The sequence below is a fragment of the Mixophyes fleayi genome, chromosome 6, assembly GCF_038048845.1.
Source record: "Mixophyes fleayi isolate aMixFle1 chromosome 6, aMixFle1.hap1, whole genome shotgun sequence".
Lineage (NCBI taxonomy): Eukaryota > Metazoa > Chordata > Amphibia > Anura > Limnodynastidae > Mixophyes > Mixophyes fleayi.
In genome coordinates this window covers 46,724,878-46,750,840 of record NC_134407.1, presented here as the reverse complement: position 1 = coordinate 46,750,840, position 25,963 = coordinate 46,724,878, and the positions used below count along the sequence as shown (strand labels likewise).

The 25,963-nt window shown below is 39.1% G+C and overlaps 1 protein-coding gene across 2 annotated transcripts in view; it reads right to left on the bottom strand.

The window, feature by feature from the left end:
* LOC142161112 (lysosomal acid lipase/cholesteryl ester hydrolase-like) overlaps window positions 1-12,750 on the bottom strand; it is a 29,365-nt gene extending 16,615 nt beyond the window's left edge. Inside the window, exons 1-3 of one of the 2 annotated variants that reach the window (XM_075216398.1) lie at window positions 12,641-12,750; window positions 11,987-12,125; window positions 6,851-6,965 (exon numbers count right to left, since the gene is read on the bottom strand). In XM_075216398.1, coding sequence (XP_075072499.1) covers window positions 6,851-6,965; window positions 11,987-12,118 — 247 coding nt within the window. In that variant the 5' untranslated portion in view covers window positions 12,119-12,125; window positions 12,641-12,750. Of the gene's footprint in view, window positions 1-6,850; window positions 6,966-11,986; window positions 12,144-12,640 lie in introns of those variants that run through there. The other variant, XM_075216399.1, reaches the window with a different exon arrangement.
* Between the last annotated feature and the right edge of the window lie 13,213 nt (window positions 12,751-25,963).

The following is a 25,963-nucleotide window of genomic DNA, read 5'->3' as shown; positions in this document are numbered from 1 at the left end:
CTTTTCTGTTGCAGTGAACTCTCATCAGTGAATTAATTTAGCCTTGGTAACTGTGACAGTAAATGTTGGACAGCAGAGCATTTTTACTGGGCAGAATGTGACTTGAGCAAATGGAACCATAGAAACCATTGACCTTTATGGGAAAACACACAGTGTGTACGCAAAGGTGGGAATTTACAAAGCAAACACCTTCGATGTGCAGCAAAGCAGTGTGATGGTCCGCCCAGCGCACGTCAAGGAGCGGCCTCTGTAAAGTTAAAGTGCGCTTTTATATGGAAAGATGGGAACATCTTTAGAGACGCGCTCTGCAAAAGTGAAATCGAACCTCCTACCCCTTTAGCACCATTGCTTTCAATTAAGTAAACTATTTTGTTTTCGCCTAAAAATACAGTTTGGTTTTGCCTTGTTTAGGTACACAGTATATTATGAGAGGAAGGGGATATCAGTATTGTTTTCATTTTATGAGTAACTTATAAGTATGTTCACATAAACAGTACAATCGGTGCGCACAGTTAAAAAGTCAATTTAGTTCTTCCACGTGCTGACAATAGATCTTGTATTCCATTATAATTCAAACACCAGTAGAGTATATTCTACGCGTCCTTCCCTTCTCCCACCCGATCTCCACGGGGGAACAGCAACAATTCTACAATATCAAACAGACAGGGGCGCTTCCATGGTGTATTAACCAAGTAAAATGTTTTATTCAAAACAATAAAATGCACGTACCAGAATATAAAAGTTTTCAGGCATTGGACATTAAAACGGCAGGCATCAGCTCAGTATAGCTCTTAAATGTATCCACCGTCACCTCTACGCGTTTCATCACAAGGACTTCGTCAGGAGGTATGAATCTCTATACAAAGGTTATTACTAATTCATTCACAGGTGGAACAACTTCCACTCATTTGCAAAACATAAAAGCACATATTAACAACCTGTTATCCATTAACAATTCAATTTAAATGCAGATACATACATACATCAGTCTTTTTTACAAAGTATAAAAAAATTATAAATTTTTATAAATTGTTTCTACAAGCTTTTTATAAACTGCTTATATATAAAGACTCTTTTATACTTTGTAATGCAAATGAGTGGAAGTTGTTCCACCTGTGAATGAATTAGTAATAACCTTTGTATAGAGATTCATACCTCCTGACGAAGTCCTTGTGATGAAACGCGTAGAGGTGACGGTGGATACATTTAAGAGCTATACTGAGCTGATGCCTGCCGTTTTAATGTCCAATGCCTGAAAACTTTTATATTCTGGTACGTGCATTTTATTGTTTTGAATAAAACATTTTACTTGGTTAATACACCATGGAAGCGCCCCTGTCTGTTTGATATTGTAGAACTTATAGGTATGTGTGAAGCTTATTACATTGCTTTGTGCTTCTAGAAATGCTCCTCTCTGCTGAAGTGCAAAATAGAAGCACAAAATAGGTCACATGGACACTGTCTATTCCAGAAAAACATCCCAGCCCTGCTTTCACAAGAGAGCACTGTTTAAAATATAGATTAAAATAAAAAAGACAGCATCCCTTCCTTCCGAAATCATCATCTAGCCCCAGCACTAGCCTAGCTCTCAGTATAACAAAGAGGAATATGAGCACCGAGTCCTCCAACCATATGAGAACCAGCTCCAGACTGGTGCCTCTATGCAATGGGCCCTGGTAAAGCCCCTGACACCATTTACCTGCCAGCCCTGTGCTGAAACAGCTGGACCAACCCCATGGGATGTGGGGGCAGTATTAGCAAACAAGATTGGTGCCCCTGGAGGGACAAATTCCTAAGTCCCTTCTTTCTGTTAACTGTTATTGTTCTGCATGTGTTTCTCTGTTCTTCTTCTAAGCAAAAAAAAAAACACAACAAAAGTTATTAAATCAGCACTAAAAAAAATTGCCTGTGCTTACGTGTGCATATCACAGGTGACTGAATATACTAGATGTATATTATCAATCTGTGCATATGAACAAATTCAGAAGGTTGGTCCGACACCTCTGCCTGCCCTTGATCACATTTTCAGCCACGATCCCTGAAGCCGGCACACGCTTCCCTGTGTTGCCACGCATAGCCCTTGTCATTAGACTCCACCCCCAAGGTATTGTACACGTACAGTAAGTTAGATTGACAATATAGGAATTATGGGGAAGAGAGCAAATAATGGATATGCAATAAATAGAAAAAGTTCAGTCATCCCTTAGTATCAAATAGATGGAAACAGGGGAACAAAAATCACAGGTTTGAGTTGTGTGTCCAGGCTATATATATAAAAAAAAAAAAAAAAAAAAACACAAATAAAATAAATCTTCAGTAAACAGTTATTATGACAGAGCAGTGAAGGTTAAACTCATAAAACGACATAATAGTGTTTGGATTTTTTTAAGCGTCAGTTCCTTGAATAAATGATGCCATGACACAACATGGAATAACTTTGCTCCCATCTGTGTAATCAGCATTAAAGCCAAGTTCTGCAGTTTTGTACACAGTGACACGACAATTCCAAAATATAGACGTTCCAAAGGTTTCATGTTTCTTGAAAACTTTCAGCCCATTAGAAATACATTTATTATTTTAATAGTACCAGACTGTTTTTTCTTGTAAATACTGTCATCTCCCCCCCCCCCCTCCAAAAAAAAGGGGAGGAGGGGATTAAACAGGCTACACATTTCCATTAAGTACTTTTAGGGCTTCAAATAATGTCATGTACTGTCATCGTTCCTGACAAAGGCGTGTATTCAATTTCAGCTTCACACGTTTCCAAACAAAAATATGCCCTTCCTTAACCGTGTGTTATTTCCAATAAAATGTTTGGTCATGGACATCTTGTACTATCTGCAAGGAAACCTCTGGCTAGAACTTGGCTCTTACGTGGAAGATGTTTTTGAAGCGTCACAGTCCGGGGCCAAGTGAGTGCAAGAAATGTACAGCTGTTGTTACAGGCCAAAGGAGGCATCTGTGTGAGGCCCAAGTCACTGCACTAGATCAATGAAGAACTCTTCACACCTAATTAACTCAAAGATCAGGACGTACGTAATGAAGAAACTGTGTCATTTAAAATGGAAAAGATAATTCCTGCACATAAAAAATATATTTCACGGCACGAATCCGAACAAGCTACTGTGCTTAGGAAAACAAGTCAGAATGTCATTGTAAAAAGACAGCTGTTTCCTAACACGGTCTAAAAGCATGAAAGGAAAAACGTATTGCATCACGTGCAAAGTGCAGACGTGTTCACGGTTCTGTCTGGAAAACTGACACATGGGCTCATTCTGTTCCTAGCAGTAGAACATCTTTAAAAAAAAAAATCCTCCAGACTTTAAGGCTGATTTAGGAGAAAATTCAGCTACTGGGTGCAAAATTTGCACCTGGAAAAAACATTTTGAGCTGCAGAGCTGTGTGGGAGGGAGTAAAATGCACAACCTGATTTAGAGCTGTGAGCAGATAACACCCTACCCAAGACATCATTATCATCACCATTTATTTATGTAGCGAGACTAATTCCGCAGCGCTGTACAGAGAACTCACTCACATCAGTCCCTGCCCCATTGGGGCTTACAGTCTAAATTCCCTAACACACACACAGACAGACAGACACAGATTAGGGTCAATTTGATAGCAGCCAATTAACCTACCAGTATGTTTCTGGAGTGTGGGAGGAAACCGGAGCACCCGGAGGAAACCCACGCAAACACGGGGAGAACATACAAACTCCTCACAGATAAGGCCATGGTCGGGAATTGAACTCATGAGCCCAGTGCTGTAAGTCAGAAGTGCTAACCACTACGCCACCGTGCTGCCCATGCTCAAACCCAGTCCTCAAAGTTACCAACAAGTCATGTTTTCAAGATTTCTGCCTGTAGAAACAGGTGGAATAATTACTGACTCAGTCAAATATTTTATCTCACCTTTGCATGTTTAAAGAAATCCTGATAACATGAACTGCTGGTAGTTACCTAGAGGTGGGTTAGGTGCCCAAACTCACTAACACAACAGAGCTAACCAGTATGTGTGCGCGAAAGGGAAGAGAATACAAAGTATGCAAAAAAACTAAAAACGTTGCAGTGTAACATTGTTTACTCCGCTCAGAATTCTGCACGTTGGGAATATTTGCATCTTACTCTAAATCAGCCGCTTTATGTCCAACAAAGAAAGATTGCTTTAAAAGCTTGAAAACATTAACAAAGATTTACTTTATTGTAACTGCTGTTGTTGTATTCCTTCCTCGCTAAAATATTATAACCAAACATATCGAAGAAAAAGGCCGCTGTATGTCAGTCTAAATTATAAACCACCAACCACTTTGTCATTAAAAACACAAATATTTATTAATACAGTATATACTGAATCCATAAAAAACATGACTACCACATATAGACATAAAAAATATAAATCATTAAATCCACCTTATTATCCTAATGAGACTGTTAAAAATCAGGCTTAATATATTTCTGAGTATGGGGGTGCACTCCCCAGTTTCTTATAACCAAAGCAAAGAGCGTTTCCTTATTTCTAAAAAATATATTCCGGTAAGTAGGTAAAATTTGCGCTGTAAACATTAGAGACAGTTCCTTAGCCACTTAGATAACACTTCTTATGGGGCTTTGAGCTCCTTTTACATCCACACATCATCATCATCATTTATTTATATAGCGCCAACATATTCCGTAGCGTTTTACAATTGGGGACAAACATAGTAAACTAATAAACAAACTGGGTAAAACAGACAAAGAGGTGAGAAGGTCCTGCTCGCAAGCTTACAATCTATGGGACAATGGGAGTTTGACACATTAGGTTAAGTCTGCAGTCGGCCCAGCCAGACTGCAAAGGTAAAAGTAACTCATAAGCTAAATGATCCTGTCACACAACAATGTTGGTCAAGGGTTAGTTGTATAAGGGGTGGTAATAGGGTAATGTAGTGAGGTTAAGAGGGTGGTTGAGGAATATTATAAGCTTATCTGAAGAGGTGGGTTTTCAGAGAACGCTTGAAAGCTTGTAGACTAGAGGAGAGTCTTATTGTGCGAGGGAGAGAATTCCATAGAGATAACTTTATTGTAACTGCATAGAAGGACAGATCCGTGGCACAAATTATTCAATGGGACCTTTTTACTTATAAACGAGCAATGTCCAGATAAATTTGTACTAGAAAGCTGCAGCTCTCACTTGCAGACTTCAGTAACATGTTACTCAACCGCTGTATAAGTTTCTATATGCATGTAAGAGATTACTGATCCAGATGGCAACAGCAGATACTGTTCTCGATTCACCATCTCCTACAAGCTCACATCCAGATCCTCTGAGCTTTCCGGCACACAGCAAGTTTATTCACGCAGATGTTTATAGGGTCAGGTCACTGTCCTATCCCACTCTCTGAGGAAACCACGTTATGTATAGTGGAGAAACGCGTAAGAGTTTTTGCTACATTTAACCTCTATATCTAATCACAACAAGATTGATGGACTGCTAATTATCGAGATTAATCGCTAGAAGGATAAGACAATGACCGTGACATCTGAGCGAATAATCCTGCTGTGGATACATCAAGAAGCACGCAAGATTAGAACACACTGTTAAAATGTTGTACCTATGTTTGGTGTTGAATAATACAACCTACTTAATGACAGATTTGTAACAACATGACAAATATAGTGTGATGCACTCTTGCTTGTTGCCAAAAAGTTATATTAACTGTTTTAAACTTACTTTAAAAATTAACTTAGACTGGAACTTACCTAGAGGAAGGGTGTGGGACATAATACACGCAATTGTCTCCAAATGCATAAATGAAAATTCCTAAAAAAGACCTTAGAAGATGGTACCTGGTCCCTACTTGTCTACATACAATGTTCCCTGGCTCCTCTGATTAGTGCTGGTAGGAGTGCAGCCAGCTGGGCAACTTTTAGGCACATTTGGTTGTCCTATCACTTCCTTCTGGAATGAAATAACAGCCCCCATAGCAGAAGTTATTGGGCTCACCCTTCGTTCGTCCATCACCAATTTGTTCCTCTGTGCCCCCATCGCCCACAGACAAATGCCTGGACAAATTAATGTTATACATCTCTTGCGCTGCGAAATCCCAAACAGCTTGGAACTGGAAAAATAAAGTAACCCCCCTTCCTGCTAAACAGTTATAAACTGCATATAGTATATTTCCAAAATGTAATATATTATCAGCCTCCAGAATAACAAGGTCACTTGCTTTTACAAAACCTGGGACCCGTGGCATGCTTATCATGGGGCCACGCTTCCCAGAGCCTCCTGAATTTGCCTTACTGCCATAGTCACTCAAAAAAAACAAAAAGGAGTGGTAAACACACACTCCATTCTTCCTGAAGAGCAGGATGTCAGAAAAACTGAATTTTCTGCGTTCCAGGCAAGTGCAGCACTTCAACAAGTATGGAATAAACATTTACAATAAAATTATCTCTATGCCAACAGGGCTTCTAGCTATGTCCACACAGCTATTGTAGCTCTGGCTTAATATGGCTCCTCCCTCTCATTTGCATACTAAAGCCTAACACTATCCAGCAAAGTGAAAAGCTAGACTACAAAATGCGAAATATCTAAAATGCAAGAAACCATAATGCATAATATTTTAAAACCGATTTAGGACATGTTAATTTTTGATGAGGAGGATACTTTGGGGTATACTTACTAAACCGCAGGTTTGAAAAAGTGGAGATGTTGCCTATAGCAACCAATCAGATTCATTTATTTAGTACATTCTACAAGATGACAGCTAGAATCTGATTGGTTGCTATGGGCAACATCTATTTTTCAAACCCGCAGTTTATTAAATATACCCCTTCATCTTTCATTGCCCATTTTAAATGTAATCTATACATACCCGTATATGGATATTTCACTCCATGCGGTATCCTATTAATAGACAAGATATAGCCATCATCAGTGACCACCTCATATTCCTCACTGGGGTATCCTCTGTATATGATCAGTTCACTCTGCAAAAGGAAAATAATATTATGGTGAAGTATAAGGTCTATAGGAGTGATGTATGTACTTTATAACATATTGTTACACACATTGTATAAGACTGTATAGAATGAGGATTATTCTTTAGTAATGAAAGTCATAGGCTATACTTTGGCAATGCTTGGTATTTCAAAGTGAATGCACAATATTGGACGCTTTTAAATCAGGAGACCTTTACTCATGGTTCCTCCAAAGGAAGAAATTGAAGAGGTACTTATATAATTAAAATCGTAACTTTGCTATAAATATTAAAATGTATAGAAATTATACTTCTAAACTGACATGCCATTTAGATTCCCATAATCCTTACTTACAAACTGACTAATCCCCTATATTTATTTTGGATCAATTAACCAAACTAAAAAATGTTGTGTTTTGCTTCAGCAGGATGCTAAGCAATAGCCGCAGCTTGTTGCAGGTAATCTTTATATACCTCATGTGTGTGTGGTGTTCCTGCAAACCCTGCTGAATATTTTACTGACTCCCTGACCGGACCATTTACTGACCCTGTGTCTGACGGCCACCTGTTTTGTAACCTTAGCCTGTTTCCTGGATAGTGCCTAGTCTACGGCCAGCCCTGACCTCAGCCTGCTCCATGACCGTGTGCTAGATCTCTGCCAGCCCTGACCATAGCCAGTACTACCATTCTGTCTCAGTTTACGACCAGCCTCTGTCCTCAGCCTGTTGTTCCTGTCTTTGGACTTTGCCTCTGCACCAGGAACCTCTGTGTCCCTACACTCAGGGGCAGGCTGGGCTGTGGGGCATCCGACCCCTGGGCCAGTCCCATAGTGGGCTACCTTGGGCTGGGTCACTGGGCCACCTGAATTTGTTTTTCCTTTAAAATGTTCCTAATAGGCTGCTGAGTCGAGTCTTGCCACCCCCATCCTAAAATTTGCCAGCCCTCCCCTGCCTACACTTGTCCCTGTCTTTGGACATTGACCATGGTGTTTGGTGTCCCTGCATTTATCTCTGTCTTTATCCTGCCTTGTGCTGGTCTCCTGCCGAGTTCTGTCTACACCCAAATCCCCTAAGCCCCTACTACTAGGTGTGAAGTCCTGGATGAGAATTGGTGGACACATCATGTTCTACAAAAAATGAAGCTGCTAAAGATGAAGATCCTGCAAAAAGGTTTTAGGGGTCTAATTAGCCAACGGGTATTCACAACAAGGCACGTTATTAAAACTGATCATTTTTATCTCTTCCTCGGTCTTCAAAAAATGGGCATCCAACCTTCATGCTTTATAATTATGCAAAAAAAAACGTATGACTTCCCCACTGACATCACTGCCAATCCCTGTAATGCACAATTTGAAATTGCATTCAATGTCCCTGTATGGTTTTAACTTTATTGTGAGAGGGACTAAAACAGCGATAACATTCTGGAGGACTTGCCTATGATACCATAGTAGGGCTGCCCCTTACATTTGCTGAGCAATGGATTGTAAAATAAATATTGTGATTGCGTTATCTCTCAATATGACTTCACTGCACCATGCAAGCTGTTCACTCAACTGAAAGAATGTATGTCGGATTTAATGATTATTACATTAGAAGACAATCAGTTACATATTTTATTGCTTCACTGGCTGTGTGAAGTCACCATACTAAATGCTGGCAAGATCACAAAATCACTCACTGAAAGACAAAGTTAGAGAACAAAAAAAAAATCATTATGTGATAGCAGAGATGTAGAACATCTGTGTACTCAGAAAATCATTCAGGAGTTGCTCAATGTACTCTGAGCTTTCCCATATTCCAAGCCACTGGCCTGATCAATAAACTGCCCTAATGAGAGCATCATACCGAAGGCTTTTTCGTTATTTTTAAATAGAACACAGCAAATCTATTATCATCGCAGTAAGGACTTGCTGTCTCAATGTATAGCAGGATATTTCCCCACCACACGACTAAAGCCAACAAAAGCTGAGAACCAATACTAAGTCAGTCTAAAATACTCCTCACAAGTTTAGTGCAAAACATAGTTATTTTACACTGTGGCTTTAAAATAAATTCTATACAGTATATATATCTTGTGACACGGACAACCTTCTTTTGATGCACACATGACAACTTCTTGCTTGTACTGTCTTTGCCAGGATGGTAAAAGTAGCTCATAATACAACATTCCACAGACTTTCTTGTGACCCTAATGCTAAATTAACAGAGACTACCTCCTTAGTAACTGGGCAACTTGTTCAACATCGGTCACACTGCATAATAATCAACTCAGGCTTGCATACTTTACTCTCCTCCCACAGACCTAGCTTGATGGACAGGTGACACTTCCGCCTGGTCTATATAGTGGAGTTCTCTTCAGGTGCTCTGCTTGATTAGTCTCACTGCAGATACATACCATTAGCTGTGGAAAAAGATACCTCAAAACCACTACAAAATATGTAAGCTAAATCGCATGCTTGGGCAGCATGGTGGCGTAGTGGTTAGCACTTCTGCCTTACAGCACTGGGGTCATGAGTTCAATTCCTGACCATGGCCTTATCTGTGAGGAGTTTGTATGTTCTCCCCGTGTTTGCGTGGGTTTCCTCCGGGTGCTCCAGTTTCCTCCCACACTCCAGAAACATACTGGTAGGTTAATTGGCTGCTAACAAATTGACCCGTGTGTGTGTGTGTGTGTGTGTGTGTGTGTGTGTGTGTGTGTGTGTGTGTGTGTTAGGGAATTTAGACTGTAAGCCCCAATGGGGCAGGGACTGATGTGAGTGAGTTCTCTGTACAGCGCTGCGGAATCAGTGGCGCTATATAAATAAATGGTGAGGATGATGCTATACAATTATTTTATCACACATATGTCCCCACTTTGTATATCTTTAACCTAGGTGCACTGCTGTACAAATGTGTACCCCTGTTTGCAGCCTTGACCTGCTGACTGTCAAATGAATACATAGAAAACTTGTAACTAACTGTTACAGTGCATATTCTGGCTGGCAGTTAAAGATAATGACATCATTCCATTAAAGGTACAAAGTACAGAATCCATCCTTGCAGAAAGTGTTTGTCATACGACACACTGGATAATCGCTATTTCACAACAACCATTTACACATGGAGGAGTCTTAGAAAGTGCAGGAACCTTTATCATGAAATTTATGTTTTAAAAAAAATTCATCACATATTTAACAGTGGAAAGGGTCTATAAACATTATAAATAAACTTTCCAGGAAAAAGGCAAATAAGTGTTGAATAATACAATCAGTGGCAAAGCTATCTCCACTGCGAGCCCTGGAGGGTGAGCAGAGCTCCACAATGCCGGACCACCCTCCTAAGGCGCCCGTTCTTCTCTCCTGAGCATGTGCATTAGAGGTTGTGTGTTTCACTGTGCATGCTTAGAAGAGCGGAGCAGGGGCCCCAGGAAGCTGGCCCGGAATCGCCACACAAAAACATTAAATTGGGTGTGCGTGCAGCGCTCACAGTGTAAAATACTGGGGGTTTAACACTTCCTCATAGCAAAATAACTTATTCTTTGTTTGGTCACAAGACTCTCTCACATGTCCCATGTCCTGCATTAAATCAGCTAGAATCTATTCAAACCCTTCCTATAATAAATGTGACAATGGGTTAGATTATCTGTCCTGTTTGCATGTTTTTCACCAGAACGCTTATGGAAAATGGAAGCATGATTTTCTTACTGTTGCAATTCTGTGGTGACTATTTTTTCACAATTTACTATGCAGTCACTGTTAGCATTACAAACCATGAATTATCCTTGGCTATATAATTTTCAAAAGAAGTATTAGCCACCAAATTTGCTCTTTTTTTGCTTTTTGCGCAATAGTTTCCAATCTAAATTACGTTAAGTGGAAAACAGGCAAATAAAAATGCCATCACTAGAAAGCCCATATGGAAAATATAAGTGAATGGAATTGAATAGTTTTACAATGAAGGCAGCAGAATAAGTGGAGTTATGGCATACCACTGTATACTAGCCCACTGCGACCACTAATATATACATTATATCTCTTGTATCTCCACAGCGTTGTACAGAGAATATCAGTCCCTGTTGACACTTACAGTCTAAGTACTCTAACACACACAAACGAGTGTGAATTTTGTTAGCAGTATGTCTTTCTTTTGGGAGGGGGGGGGGGAAATCTGAGCAGCGGTTGGAAACCCACACAAACATGGGGAGAACATATTCTAGAGATTGCAGTGCCCTGAAATTGATCCACACAGATACGCGTGCTCATTAGCAAATCATCGCCGATGATGTTGGCAAGTCTGAGAAAGATACAAAATAAAATGCCAAATTTACTGCATGATGTTAGCTTAAGTGCCCCCTATATGGTAAAATTGGGTGGTTTACCAAAAAAAAAATAATTATAAAAAGAGTTTGCAATAAAAGAAGTACGTAGAAAAATATGATCATTCATTTTTAACTACTACAGACAGGTAAATGAGATGTTAAAAAAAAATAATGAGGAAAAGAGACAGTGGAGAAAGACAGGCGATTTAGGATATTTTAGGAATGATACTCAAATTTCGAAAGAAAAACCTTTATCTGGAAAAATCTAAGACCCAAACGTTACATCCAACAGATCCCCTACCTATATTTATGTAGACAGTCATTAATCATATTCCATCTTGCCTCCATTTTTAATAGCTGAATACAGGAAAGATGGAATCTTACATGGAGATAAATTATCTCTATGGAGAGACTTCATTGGAATGTGCATTGTCCAGGGGAGTATGGTGCACACAATGAACAAACACAGCCACCTCTCTCCATAGAGATCATCAGCTGTCAAAAATGTAACTGAGAAAAACAGAAGTAAAGCCCATGAGTACAGTCCCTTTAGAATGCCAAAGCCAAAACCTGTACAGAATCCCAAACCCGTGCCATGGCCAGGTGCGCTGCAAAGATCAAATCATTTCAAAACTGCAGTAATCAGATGTTAGAGAATCGCAAAGGCTCAGGCGTGAAGATCCTTGAACGGTTTTATGTTTTTGCTTCTAATATAGCATTAAAAAAAATACATACAATATTCATGGTGGCCTCAGGATCTGCGGTATACAGAAAATCGCCATCTCCAACTCGAATTTTTTGGGTCACATCCAATGATCTTACTGTAATCCCAGAGATCAATATCGTCACTGCAAACAGCATCCACATCTTGGGGCTGGTAAATAAATGAAGGTACACTGTGATGGGGAAAATGAATAAAAGCACAGAACTGCCAAACATTTGAAACATATTTTTGTGAATAAAGTGCTGTACAGTGAAAAAATGTGTTTAGGTTATAAATAAAAAATATATAATTTGGAAATAAATTAAAAAGATTAGTCATAGTGAACAGACTATTTGTTGAAGGATGTAACACATATTTTTTTTCTTTACTATGAAATATGCACTAATAGAACACAACACATTTTTTTGACAGGCTTCTTAAGTAGAAATGTATACATTTTCAAGAGAGAAAAACTTTCCATATATTAAAACAAATATATGTTTTACAGTGTTATGACCATAAGTGTCACTAACATTATCAGCCGAAGGATTCAACACTTTAAGTTTCAAGGTGAAAATTACAAACACAATGTAAGTACAATAATTGCAGTACTGACAGCTATTATAGCCCAGATTATTTAATGCAATTAATGCAAACGTTCTGAGAAAGCAAAAGTCTTTACATACCAGATAGAAGAAGGAAGATACACCCACCCAGCAGCACACTATGATATACTGTGTGTGACAAGGAAACACTACAGGCAGCCTATCAGTACAGACCTCACAGATCACACCATGTATTCCCTTCCTGGAGAAGGAAGGGCTGACAGGACGAGCGTGACAGCCACAGCTAATCTAACCAATCAAAGGGCTCCTTCAGTTCGAGACGGCTGCCCAATGAGAGGGCAGGTGTCTTCTGCTACACATTAATGAACAAGAACCCAACTATTCATCCTTGGCAAAGTCATGTGATCTAGCTCCGTACAGTCTGAGCAGCAGGGACAGTCACGTGACATGGGGCAATGATAGAACACACAGATCTTATTACCTGGTATAGAATGCTCTGTTATCAAACTGCCACTGATCAGGTATATTTATTATTACAGTTATCATTGAGAGGTACAATGTTCTTAAATATAAATTAACTAATTTAGCCCAGATAACTGCAAAAGCAAAAAGTGGCGTTTGTTACAGCAGCACAAAAGTACAATAGTTTGTACTGCAACACATGCTGACATGTATTGTTAGTACTTTGCCTTCACCTCTGACATATCAATCCTAGGGTTAAATGTATCAAGCTGAGTTTTCCCTGATGTTGCCTATAGCAACCAGTCAGATTGTAGCTATCATTTTGTTGAATGTACTAAACAAATGATAGCTAGAATCTGATTGGTTTTTCAAATCCGCTGGAAAACACTCAGCTTGATACATTTACCCCCTAGAGTTAGAAGTGGAGGTCTGCAGTGGACACAGTATGTTGCAGAGAAGACACAAAATTGTGCCACAAGTTTTGCATAGAGCTACATATGAAATCTAATATGCTTAGGGTTATAAATCAATGTTTGCATGGATCATTTGCAATTACATGCATACTACATTCTTGCACAGTGCATGAAAACCAATCAAGAGGAAATAACACAGCATGTTCATTTCACATACTTAATCTTGTGTGACTGATTTACATATATTTGTTAACAGCAGACTTCTGGCAATGCTATTGTAACAGAAAACTGGGTCCAAATGTTATTTTTATTATTTAATTATTGGGTGCCACAGATTCCGTAGCGTTGGACCGTTTTTATATAGATAAGACATAACTAATACATGAAAACACCAAAACTACATAAATGAGTGCAAGTAAAAAACTGTAGAGACTCCCACAAAATGTAGCAAAAGACATAACAAAGATATATGAGGGAGACGGACAGTAGACAGACATGTGACAAAAGGTAGAGTGCACCCTGCCCATGAGAGCTTACATTCTAGAGGGAGGGGTGGTGAGAGACAGTAGGAGTAATTTTATGTAGTTTACTGCAGCATTTCTCTACTGTAATCCTTTGCGATTGCTGCTATTGCACATGATATTTCTAAGTCCATGCACTGCATTATTGGGCAACTTGTCTGATATTATAGTGTTATAGTGATATTATAGTGTGACCCGAAAATGACTGTGATGTCCGATAATAATCAATATTCTATTGCCTAGGCCTATGTGGCCAGCTTTGCAATGCAGATTGGTTTGCTAATCCATTAACAAACAATACATTCGGTTGCACTTAAAGACATCCTGAAAACCAACACTAGTAGTCCTGAGGATAAACTCTTTTTACATCCCAGAGAAGAAATCAAAAACAGCGTTTGTACAACTTTGCTCTTTTATACAGAAGTTACATGTTACAAATAAAAACATTTTTTAAAACCTTATGGATCTCAGGCGGAGGTGCATTTTGCAGAATACTTTGGTCTGGCGTGTTGAATGTTGGGGCTTGGGCATGTTGGGTACATGCTTAGGGCATATCTTAGACCTGGAGTATCATCACTTCTAAATAGGGCCCTGAGTATACTATTTAATAGATCATTTAGAGCATACTTCACCATGCCCCCTAATATATCTGTCACATGACCTCCCCTTTAAGAAATCCCGAAGGAGAGGTTGCAAAATTTAGCAAGTATGATTTAGAGCCACCAATGATAAGCACATAGGGTACTATAACATCTCCAGCTGGCTGCTATACATACAAATCTTTCCCAATAAAAATACATGACTTTATTTAGTTGTAAACCATAGGAGTGGAAGCAGAATATATTCATCCATTTGCATTTCATGTCTTTTAAATATTTTTTTTTATATATTTTCACAATTTATCATTGCATTTTTTGTGGTGTTGGGCAAAGATTAAGCATTATGAATTTCCATGTCAATGCAAACCAAAAGGACTGGTCACAGCAATACTCTTACTGTAACTGGTTATTTTGGGTTGCTGCCAGTGCTTTCCAATGTGACCCATTTCACCCAGTACACAACGGTCTGATTTTCCTACTTGTTTTTCAACTGCAGTAAACTGCGAATGACGTCATTCTTCTTATAAAGACAACTTTAACATTGAATCAAGGCTGTACTAGTGCGGCCAAAAGGAGCCCTTAAAAAGTAAAAAGCACTTTTTATGCAAGTAGGCGAAATTGGACTACATGTGCAATTTATGTTTGAAAGCGATCCATTTTGCTAATTTTTTAAGAATTTAACTGTTTCATGGGTTTGGACACTCATGCTCAGTGAATGTGGATATTACCAACTCATTTATTGTTGTGTTTATATTTTAACAGTATCCAGTTATTGTCTCTACAATACATTAATATTATGAAATCTTTACGGGCCTTTACCATTGTTGATATCGCACAGTTCATTCAGCACATCTTGGCGATTTAAAAAAAAAGTAAAAATTACTGCATCATTCAGAGTTTTTTTAATCTCTTTTTTAGTACATAACTAGATTTTTATAAAGGTTTTGGGATCCTGTTAGGATTGGGAGATTGGCTTATGATCAAATTAATTAACTTTTTTTAACTGGTTGATTTCAATCAGACTGCATATATTCTCAGTGCTAGCAGTAAGAAGAAGGTGGGCGGCATTGCTCTATGTGTATTTATATCTATTGCTGGCTAGCTACTAAAGCAGTGTTTCCCAACCCTAGTCCTCAAGTACCCCTAACTGCATGTCTTCCAGGTGACCAGGGCTATAATTATACCACCTGTGGATCTTTCAAAAGGTGTCAGTTAGTAATGAATACACCTGTGCTCCAGCATAGAGATATGCAAAACATGCACTGTTAGGGGTCCCTGAGGACTGGAGTTGGGAAACACTGTACTAAAGGATAACTACTGGTTGGCAGGTACATACCTCACAACATTTGAAAAGGAAAAATTGGGACACAATCAGTCTCCCTCCTAAACCACTCAATGTCACACATTGGAGTCCGTCTGTTACTTTCCAAATCCACTGTACAACACACTCTGTCTATTCTTCCCCTCAGCTCCAGGCGCAGGACCTTGTGCCATAATAATACTTTGTCCAACAGCAGGCGCATGTTCCGTTAAGAGCTCTGAACCTGTGATCATAAGTTCTGACCTGAGACCCTCTGTGCTCATCCGCTGTTACTTACTCCAGCAGTCCAGTATTTCTTGTGGTCATTACCTGTGAATTCTGACCCAGACCATTCACCTCCCTTCTGCCTGTTTGGTACTGTTTATGGTCCTGATTGTTGCTGACCCGTCTTGTTCTGAAACTCCTTCCATTTGGTGATTTGGCCCCCTGCAGTCCTTTTGTGTACCAGTTCCGGCTATGTTAACCAGTCTCTTGCTGCCGTTTGATACCAGCTTGTCGCGACTGCAAGCAGCGCAGAGGGCAGGGGCCTGTGTACCTACCTGCAGCGAAGCCCAAACCTTCTTGCGGGGTCCCTGGCGAAAACCAGAGGTTCATCACACCACACCTCAGTTAGTGTCACCGCTAATCCAGGTTGGCGAAAGCTAATTCTCATTATCCTCTAGATTCGTGACACTCAATCTAAATCTGATATTCTTGACCACGCTCTTTTATGAATGCCAGCCTAAATTCTCATCGGCCGCTCTGAAAAGCCATAGCTTTTCTACCAAAAATAGGGCTATTGGGATGTATGCTGTTGGGATCCAGAACATGCTATTTTTGTACAATTTAAAGAAAAAAAAAAAAATCATCATATTTCTGTAGATTGGTATTATTACACACTCTATAAATGTACACTAATTTTTTACTATGCTGCATTTATAAAGCACCGACGTTAAATGCCATGCCATATAATTAGTAAATTACTAACAGGCAACACAATATTAGTTTATAATGTCCAAGGAGAAGTTACACATTTACATTTTTTTCTATGGTATGCTACAAATACATTCAGGGGAGGCCTGGTACATTTTAGCCCGGTGGGGCAAGTCTTGGCTCAACAACATATTAGGAAAAAAATGCAGGTGGCCCAGTGACCCAGCCCAAGGTTGCCCACAGTGGGACGGGCCCTGCCCCCCAGCTCTGCCTGTCCTTGAATACATAACAGTTTTTAGCTTTATTTTTTAAAACTATTTTTAAATATTTGTTTTGTAACATCTAGATCACAAAATATATATTTAATAACAACAATGTGCCATATTTGGCGGTAAATTTACTAAACTTGCAGGTTTGGAGATGTTGCCTATAGCAACCAATCAGATTCTAGCTGTCATTTTGTAGAATGTACTAAATAAATAACTAGAATCTGATTGGTTGCTATAGGCATCATCTCCACTTTTTTAAACCCACAGTTTAGTAAATATACCCCCTGGAGTTGGGGAAACATTGGTAGAGGGATATAACACAAGACCATTTTCCATGGACAGATCCAAAATACCTAACAATGTCCTTGAAAATTATGGGTATTTGGGAAAAAATGAAAGGAAAATTCAAGAAATGGGGTGTAGTTTTAAGCAAAATCATTGCTACTGAAGGGGTTACCCTCACACAAAAATATCTTTGATATTTACTGCATGTAGTGGAGCAGGGGGACAGAAACAGACCTCCCTTTGTCTATTTGTTTTCAGCAAATTTTTAACTGGTTTTGTAAAGTGACCCAACTGTAATGATGCAGAGAGCACAAGGTTACGATGCAGAAGCGAGTGTAGAGCAACCTTGCAGGCTGTACAAGCACAGGTAGATAGAAGATTAACAACTTTTTTTTAATGCCCCCAAACCTTCCATTTTACAGTTCCAAATGTGGTATTTAGGGATGTTTAATCCCCCTTTCATAAATGCGTATGGAATGACAAGCACCTCATTATCTATACACAAAGAAAACAAGGAATTAGAGGTTTTCCTGATGTGAGGCTTTATTACATCACACTTTAACCAAATAGCAGCCATTTTTCACCCCACAATGCTGCTGCTTGGCTAGATTTCGAAACCAAGAACCAACAGACAACCCACATCAACTCTTCCTTACATTAAATGCTATTCAAGTGTGTGAGACTCATATCTCAATTTAAACCGTCTGTAACAATATCAACTATTGTCCCCATTATGAGCAACCCAGTGTACCCACAAGGGTGCTGTACCCCTTATTTAAACTATGGATTCAGCAGGGATAAGTTTCTCATGTCTCTCCCTACAGCAGATACTCTTAGAGACTTTCCTCGCTTTGAGGAAATCCTCTTAAAAACCCCCAGTGATTTTATCACTTAAAATTTACTAACTGATGTCAATGTTCCCTCTCATGGCCATCATCGTCTTTACTTTTCTTTTATTTTATATTTATTTTCCATCATGAGAGATAGTGGGAGAAGGATCTAGGTCCTCCACTTGACGAATCCTGTTGGGCGGGAGTAAATCTACTCAGATTAAGGCAACAGCATATACAGGGGGAGGCTGGGCTGGGGGACAGGGGGGCATTTGTCCCCCGGGACGGTCGTGTAGTGGGTCACCTTGGGCTGGGTCACTGGGCCACCCGCAATTTATTCCTTTAAAATAGACTGCTGAGCCAAATCTTGCCCCCCAGGCTAAAATTTCCCAGACCTCCCCTGATCATACACAATATTACACCCATGAAAAACTCAAAAAATGTTTCCCACAGCTAATCCAAACTGTTGGCAGAACTGTGACTTTTTACATATTACCTCCACGGTAAACACTCTAAATTTTACACAATCTGGGCCCCAGATCATAGAAAGACAGTCACCCACAAGCACCAGGGGCATTAACCCCTCCTTGACCTTTTTAGATGGAAGATCATTGCTGATTAAATGCAACCTTGTGGTTTCTTGTATCTAGTCGAGCCAATCCAGACTTCTGAAGCTGCTGTTTGTAAAGTATACCTAAAATTGTTCAACTGTTATGTGCACAAAAATGTATTACCTAAAATAATGACACTATTTAAGTAACTATATAAGATTTTGCTGGATAACTTCTTTAAACTCAATCTAGATGAGGCAGCAATCCTATCAGCTTAATCAACAACTATGCAATTCCTTCAGATTACTTTCAAACTTATTTCAGCTGCCAGTCAGGTACTGCAGAAGCACATAAGTAACTGATGAATGGACAGGTCCATACAGTGGAAATATTTGTTGAGTCTAAAACTATAAATCCTCTGTGAATGTCTGCTGTAGGTTATAAAGCTGTGAAAACTACCAAATAGTTATTTTCTTGATACTTCTGAAGTGATCTTACTTACATAATGTACACAAGGTAGTTTTAATAAATGGCAAAATTAGGAGCCTGGATAACAGAGACCCTAAATGGTTTTCTATCTCTGCTCCTGGAAACTATAGAAAGTGTGGTTTCCTCTTTTTTCTTTCTCTTCCTCTTATATAAAAAAGCACTAAAATAAAAGAAAACATGTACATGGGTCACATTCAGTGCTCCCAAGAAGACAAGTTTAATACTTTTGGTTCTCATCAAAGTGATTTTATGAGGTTACTCCATGAGTGGATGGTGGTGTGTGTTTCTTTACAGATATCCACAAGTTAACCCACTGCTTGGGCTGTGGAAACACCTAATGCTGGCACTCTGGTTTTATAATGTGATCTAATGATTATCCACAAAGATAACGTAGGCATTCATTGTGGGACCAAAGCCACATTCAATCGCATTCATGATGTGTTTGCAGAATGTACTTGTTTTCCCTTTTTTTTGCATTATAAATGTTGTTGTTTAATAAATATTAATATATAAAGCCTAGTGAATAAGAGTAAATTGAGAATTGTATGCAAGATGCAGAAAAAAGATGAGCTGTACTATGCATTTTATGAATATTACAAAAAAGAACATTTCGAGTGGAAGTCTACAAATCAGGAAATAAGGGACTGTTGGTAACTAAGCTTTACCATAGCACAGATTATATAGGAAATTACATTAAACTCACCGTCTGTAATCAATGTCAGCAGTTGCTCATTATGAAACACACAACGATATAAATACCAAATTGAATCTAGTGATAAATACCAACGTTTGAAAGTCATATGCTCAGTAAAATACTGAACTTTGTCCTACTAAACCCATTCACATAGACAGCTGAGAGGATTTCTAAGAAGCTGCAATTTGCAGGTATGCGTAATACAGTCATAGAATTAGCTGGAGGGGAAAGAGAAGGCCTCAGTCTATTGTCAGTTACGGAGTCACTTCTCATTTAATTTTTCCATCCCAGAAACACCAGCCAGGATTGGGCTAAAAAGAAAACCCTGTCACTTCTTTGATTGTACTTAAATATATATTTGTCAGAAACCTCCATAGCTGCAATAAAATATATTTTCTTTAAAATCTCTATGAACAGTACTGGCAAGCTGTTCCTAAAAAGTACAAGTTATAATACCCAATGCCTCAGTGGCAGACTGGCAGCGCCATGTCCGTTGCCGAGTTGAATAATTTGCCACATGGATGTCATCAATGAAGCACTTTGCGTTGTGTTTCCCTTTATCACACAGGAATAAAATGCCTAAATTTCACATCCTAATGAGGCCATTTCCTCTGTAGGCAGAATAAAGAGTATTATCATAATAATAAAATGTTACTGATACATGTAGCTAAATATCCTCTTCATCTCCATGGAAACTGCTACTTTGCAAAAGCTGGAATCTACTAGTAGAAATGACATCGGCTTTAATAGCCGCTTTCCTTTAAAATAATTTCAAGATATCTGGTCAATGGATTTAATTATTTTAATATGGCTTTGTGTAGTGAAGCTTTTTTCCTGCTTATCTTTATGGGTGTACAGGTTTGTCTGCTGCAAGGTATAGTCATACACACTCATAGGCAAACCGAGGGGGGGGGTTCCTAGTGCCTGGAAAATCCCTAAAAGCCTGGGGCACTGTATAATTGAGGTGCCTGGACCCTGCCCTAGCTTCACATGGCCTAACAGTAGTGCACGCAGCATTGCCCATGTATATTATGGGGATAGGAACAGTTGGAGTGCAGCCAAGCACTGTCTAGTATTATAGCCACGCCCCTATGCATGCTGGTCACGCCCACTGGCGGCATGGTGTGGAAACCCCCCTTTACAAATCCTGAATTTGCCCCTGACTCTGGGGGACTTTTTCACCGTTGTAACTAAGAGACCCCTGGGGCCCGTTACAGAGTCTGAGCCAGGGCCACTCTAAGCTTCTTGCTCTACCTCAATTACTCAGTATACATTACAGCCTGAGGTTATAACTGGGCAATGGCAGATGCATAGTACAGGAACAGCTTTGCTCATTAACGTCTACCCACATTTAACAGAGAACCCCTTTTGCACAAAGACTCTCCCCTATTGCACAGAGATCAATCCCATTCCCCATTTACCTTTATCCATTGGTTTGTCCACTTCCGCCTGGTTCCAGGACAATACAAAGCTATGATTCTCACTTATTATAGAGAAGAACCCTAGCACCAAGGTACAGGATTACCCCATATGTGGCCATCTTTAGGTGTACCTATTGCTATAAGTGATTTGGCTATAGTTACCATAAATTACAGCACAAAGGATTTGCCATTGCATAGCTACTCTTAATGGCTGATTTGTAATCGATGGATTCTAAGCTGACACTTATCTAACACCCCCACACATTGTGACAACTGCAGTATTGCTAAACTTGAAAGGGGAAACTACATAAAAATGTGTGTAACAGTCATTTCATAATGCCAAAAATAGATGATCAAATGTCTGAGTAATAATATAGATAATTGTGTGCTTGCACAATATTTAACTCTTTAACTATATTCTAAACCAATAGCATTGATGACTACTTTTGTTTGCATTTTTAATGCTCTTGCTTTAAGCAGCAATCCCGCATAGAATATTTCTTTTTTCTTTAGCAAGTTAAGTACCTTTTAAGCATGCATCTGTCATTTTTCTTATCTATCCTACAAATCACGATCTCCTTTTCAAAAACTCTCTGGTTGGCAAACAAGCATGGCTGCCACATACAGACACAATCACACTGCAACACACACACAGGCTCACAGCCCTCAACATGTCACATGCTGGCAGAGGGAGGAGAAGGAGGATATTACAGTGCAGACAGAGAGGGGAGTTCCAAAGTATCTCTGCTCACTAAATCATGTGCCATGAGACTGTGGTTGCCATGGTAGTTCATAAGCATAAACCATTAGTAGCAGCCTGAAGGAATAAAAGCAAGGGAAATTGAAAATTACTTTTTTTTATGGCCTTCCACAATGATTTATGTTAAAAAAAACAAAACAACTCTTTTCCACAGAAATGTTGCTTTACTAAAAATGAACATATAATGCCTAGTGTATAAGAGTAAATTGAGCATTGAATCTAAGATGCAAAAGTTGTCCTATACATATGGTCAGTAATGAAAAATGGGGACATTTCCAGAGACAAAAATTTCAAGGGAGAAATCTTGAAAATCTGGAAATTAATGACTGTTGATAACCATACTTCATGAAAGCACAGATTATATTGGGAAGTGACATGTAACATGCTTTGTAATCAAAGTCAGCAGTTGCTCGTTATGAAATACAAAACGTTACAAATAAATAGTGTGCAAGTCTTATATCTTATGCTCGATATAACACTGAACTTTGACCTACTTAACGGATTCAAAAAGAAATCTCAGAATATTCCTCAGAAGCTGCAAGTTGCAGGAAATTATGACACTGATGTGATAGCTGGTCCAACTGAATAGAATAAGACATCCCCATCCAATCACATCGTAAACTCATATATCAAAATCAATGACTAAAATTTTGAAATGACACTTGTGTACACAAGAGAAAAATAATAGAAAGCAAAGTAGTAGATTCCAGTGATTATTATTCTCATTTATTAATGCAGAGTGCAGTTGTTTGTTGATGGCAGATGAACAGGCTTGATGGTGATTTGGTCTGTGCCCTTGGTATGTGTTCATTGGTGCAGCCTTTGGTTTGCGGCCCAATGTTTTTTGGAACAGTCCAAATTTGTGGCAGTGAATAGAGCAGTGACCTATTGTAAAAATACATGGCGTTATGATAAAAAGGGGTACACTTTGATTAGATTTTAATGTGGCCTAAATTGTTCTAATTTTGTATTCTGTAATTTTGGGAGGTGTAGTTTTGATTAATACTGTGGTTAATGCCCTCTGGAATGAAAAAGCACAATTCTAAAAGCAGAGGAATGGAGAAAGAGAGGTATCTGTCTGGGCAGATGGGGACCACGAAAGTAATAAAATAGCACAATCAGAAGATTTATTTGTATATCGCCAACATATTACGTAGCAATTTTCTGAGAATTTTGAATCTACACCATCAGCTCCTGACCCATTGAAGCTTACAGTCTAAATTCCGAACCAAACCAACACATCAGGGGCAATTTTTGTCAGAAGACAATTAAGTGACTAATATGTAACTGCATTGTAATCTTTGCAAACACAGGGAGAACACACATACAATCTCCACACAGATAGTGTCCTGGTCATATTTGAACCCACGGCCCCAGGGCTGTGCTAACCACTGATCCTACATAATGTGGAGACAAGTAAACACAAACAATTGGGAAGAGGGAGTCAAGAGAGACACACATGGGGACACAGAGAAGTGGCTCAGTGAAAAATGTAAGTGAATGGAATTTGATAGTTTTACAATGAAGGCAGTAGGAGAAGTTACGGTATGACATACCTCTGTATACACCCCCACTTCCACCACTGATTAAAATATCAACTACCGAGGAAGAAAGGGATGCAGGAGTCACTATTTCAGGAGACTTAAAGGTAGGCAGGCAATATAGCAAGGCAATGTGAGAATGCCAGTCATATGTTAGATTGCATAGAGAGAGAAATGATAGCAGAAAGAGAGAGATTGTCATACCCCTATATAGGCCATTAGTGATCCCACTCCTAGAATATGGGTGTTCAGTTCTGGAGGCTATAATTCCATTAGGACATAAATGAGAGAATCTGTAAGAAAGGACAACTAAAATAGAGTCTAGTCTACATGAAAAAGACCCCATCAGAATTGACTAAAATAATTTAAACACATAGTTAGTTGCCTACTCTGCCAGAATGTCTGGGAGGTCTTCCGAATCCTGTCACTTCCTTAGTGACTTGAGTCCTTAGCACCACCCCTGGTCCTAAATGACGCAATTCACAGAGAATCACGTCATCCTGGCCCCATCCCCTGCTGCAGTAGGCTGAAAATTGTGTCATTTTGCAGATGGGGCCAGGCCAAAGGATGAGATTCCGGTTGCCACGCCCCCAGAGCATGTCACCGAGATCTCCCCTCCCAGAGGGGGGATCTCCAAAGAGGGCAAGTATGAGTCTAAACATTAAGCTTGGAGTAGCAAAGAGAAAGCGGGGATAGGATAGAAGCTTTTAAATATAACTCTATAATATATCTGGTAAAAAAGCAAAGGGTATGAGCTCATTAAGGATACATATTTTCCAGGCTAGAATGTTCTTATCGGCCATCAAATTCAACGAAATAACGTCTAGGTGCACTAATCCTCATCATATTTATTTTATTTATAAACATGGATTTATATAGCACCATCATACAACAGCTCTTTACAATTGGAAACAAACACCATTTTAAAGCAAGATGTGGGGGGTTAACTAAAGTATGGTGTTGCAAAACGCATACTTTTTGGAAACTTTATGTGCGTTTTGTAAACCATGAAATATTTTAAAAGGCCAAACCACACATAAAATAGCATGTTTTAAAGCCACATTGTTTAAAAAACGAAAAAAACAATCAGGTCCCTTCACACAAAGAGTCCATGTTTAATGCTGTGTAACACTGGGCCCCTCCTGTAACCCGTGGCCAGTGGGTACCAGGGTAATATTGTTAAAAAAATAAAGTGCAGGTACGTTTGTCACTAAAAGGGGCAGCATGCACTCAAAGCCCATGGCTGTTCTTGTATGCTGGCTCTTGCAGAAATACAAGCACCAGCATGCACATGGGCACCAGTGCACACTATAATTTGTAGTGCCACAAGTGACTGCACTACAAGTGTTGGCCTATAAAAATTAAAAAATGTTGTCTTCTTTGTAGTAATAACAACATAAATGTGCCTCCCTTATATTAATAAGCAAATAATTAAGCCCCCTTGTTAAATTGATAAAATATGTGTACCCCCTTGTTGAATAAAATGTGTCTTTTAATAGAGATAATAAATAATGCCCCCTTTTAAAAATAATAAATGAATAGTGGTGCAATAATAATATTATTTAACATAATTCATATTTTTATTTTTCCACCTAAAAAATACTTACCTGAAATCTTCTTCTTTCCTTCTTCTGAAATAATCCATATGGGAAATAAGAAACCCCAATGTTCAAAGCGGACCGCTCAATAGGAGCACCCCACGTGTTAGAGTGTTAAGCTCGAGTAAATCCGCCGACTTAATAGCCAGGCAGCCAATCAGGAGCAGACTCTTATCCGCCAGCCTCAGAAACGCAGGATAGTAAATCCTGAGATTTGGAGCCGAAAACCAAATCCAATGTGTTATGGTTTTCTAAACTGCCCTTTAGTAAATCTTCCCCCTTGGGTATTAATAAACAAAGAGAGACATAGGAGGCCTATACAAGTTTACTAAACTTGTTTTAAATTGAATGTTTAACCATTTAAATATTATTCCTCAACAGATATTTTATAAAGCCCAGATAATGAGATTTATACTCATAGCATAAAGGAAGTGTTCTGTGCAGTTGGTCAATATAAAGAAATAGGGGCTTTTCCAGTGGCAAATCCCTAAAAACAAATCCTTAAAACCTGGTCTCTGGAAATTAGCAACCTTTGGTGGGCAGCTTCTACCCATGATTGCAGCTGTAATTTTATGATGCAGCATGTGATCATCTAAATACCACTACCCTTACAGTTTTGTCTTATTATTTTTATAAACCAACCATTCATCTTTTGCTCCTACAGTAATAAGTATTATTTATTATCAGCATTAGTGCTGTATGCAGGGCATTGCAGCTGAGCTCTATCACAGGCCTGTCTCTCATGCACGTTGCAACCCTGGGAAAGTGATTTTTGTC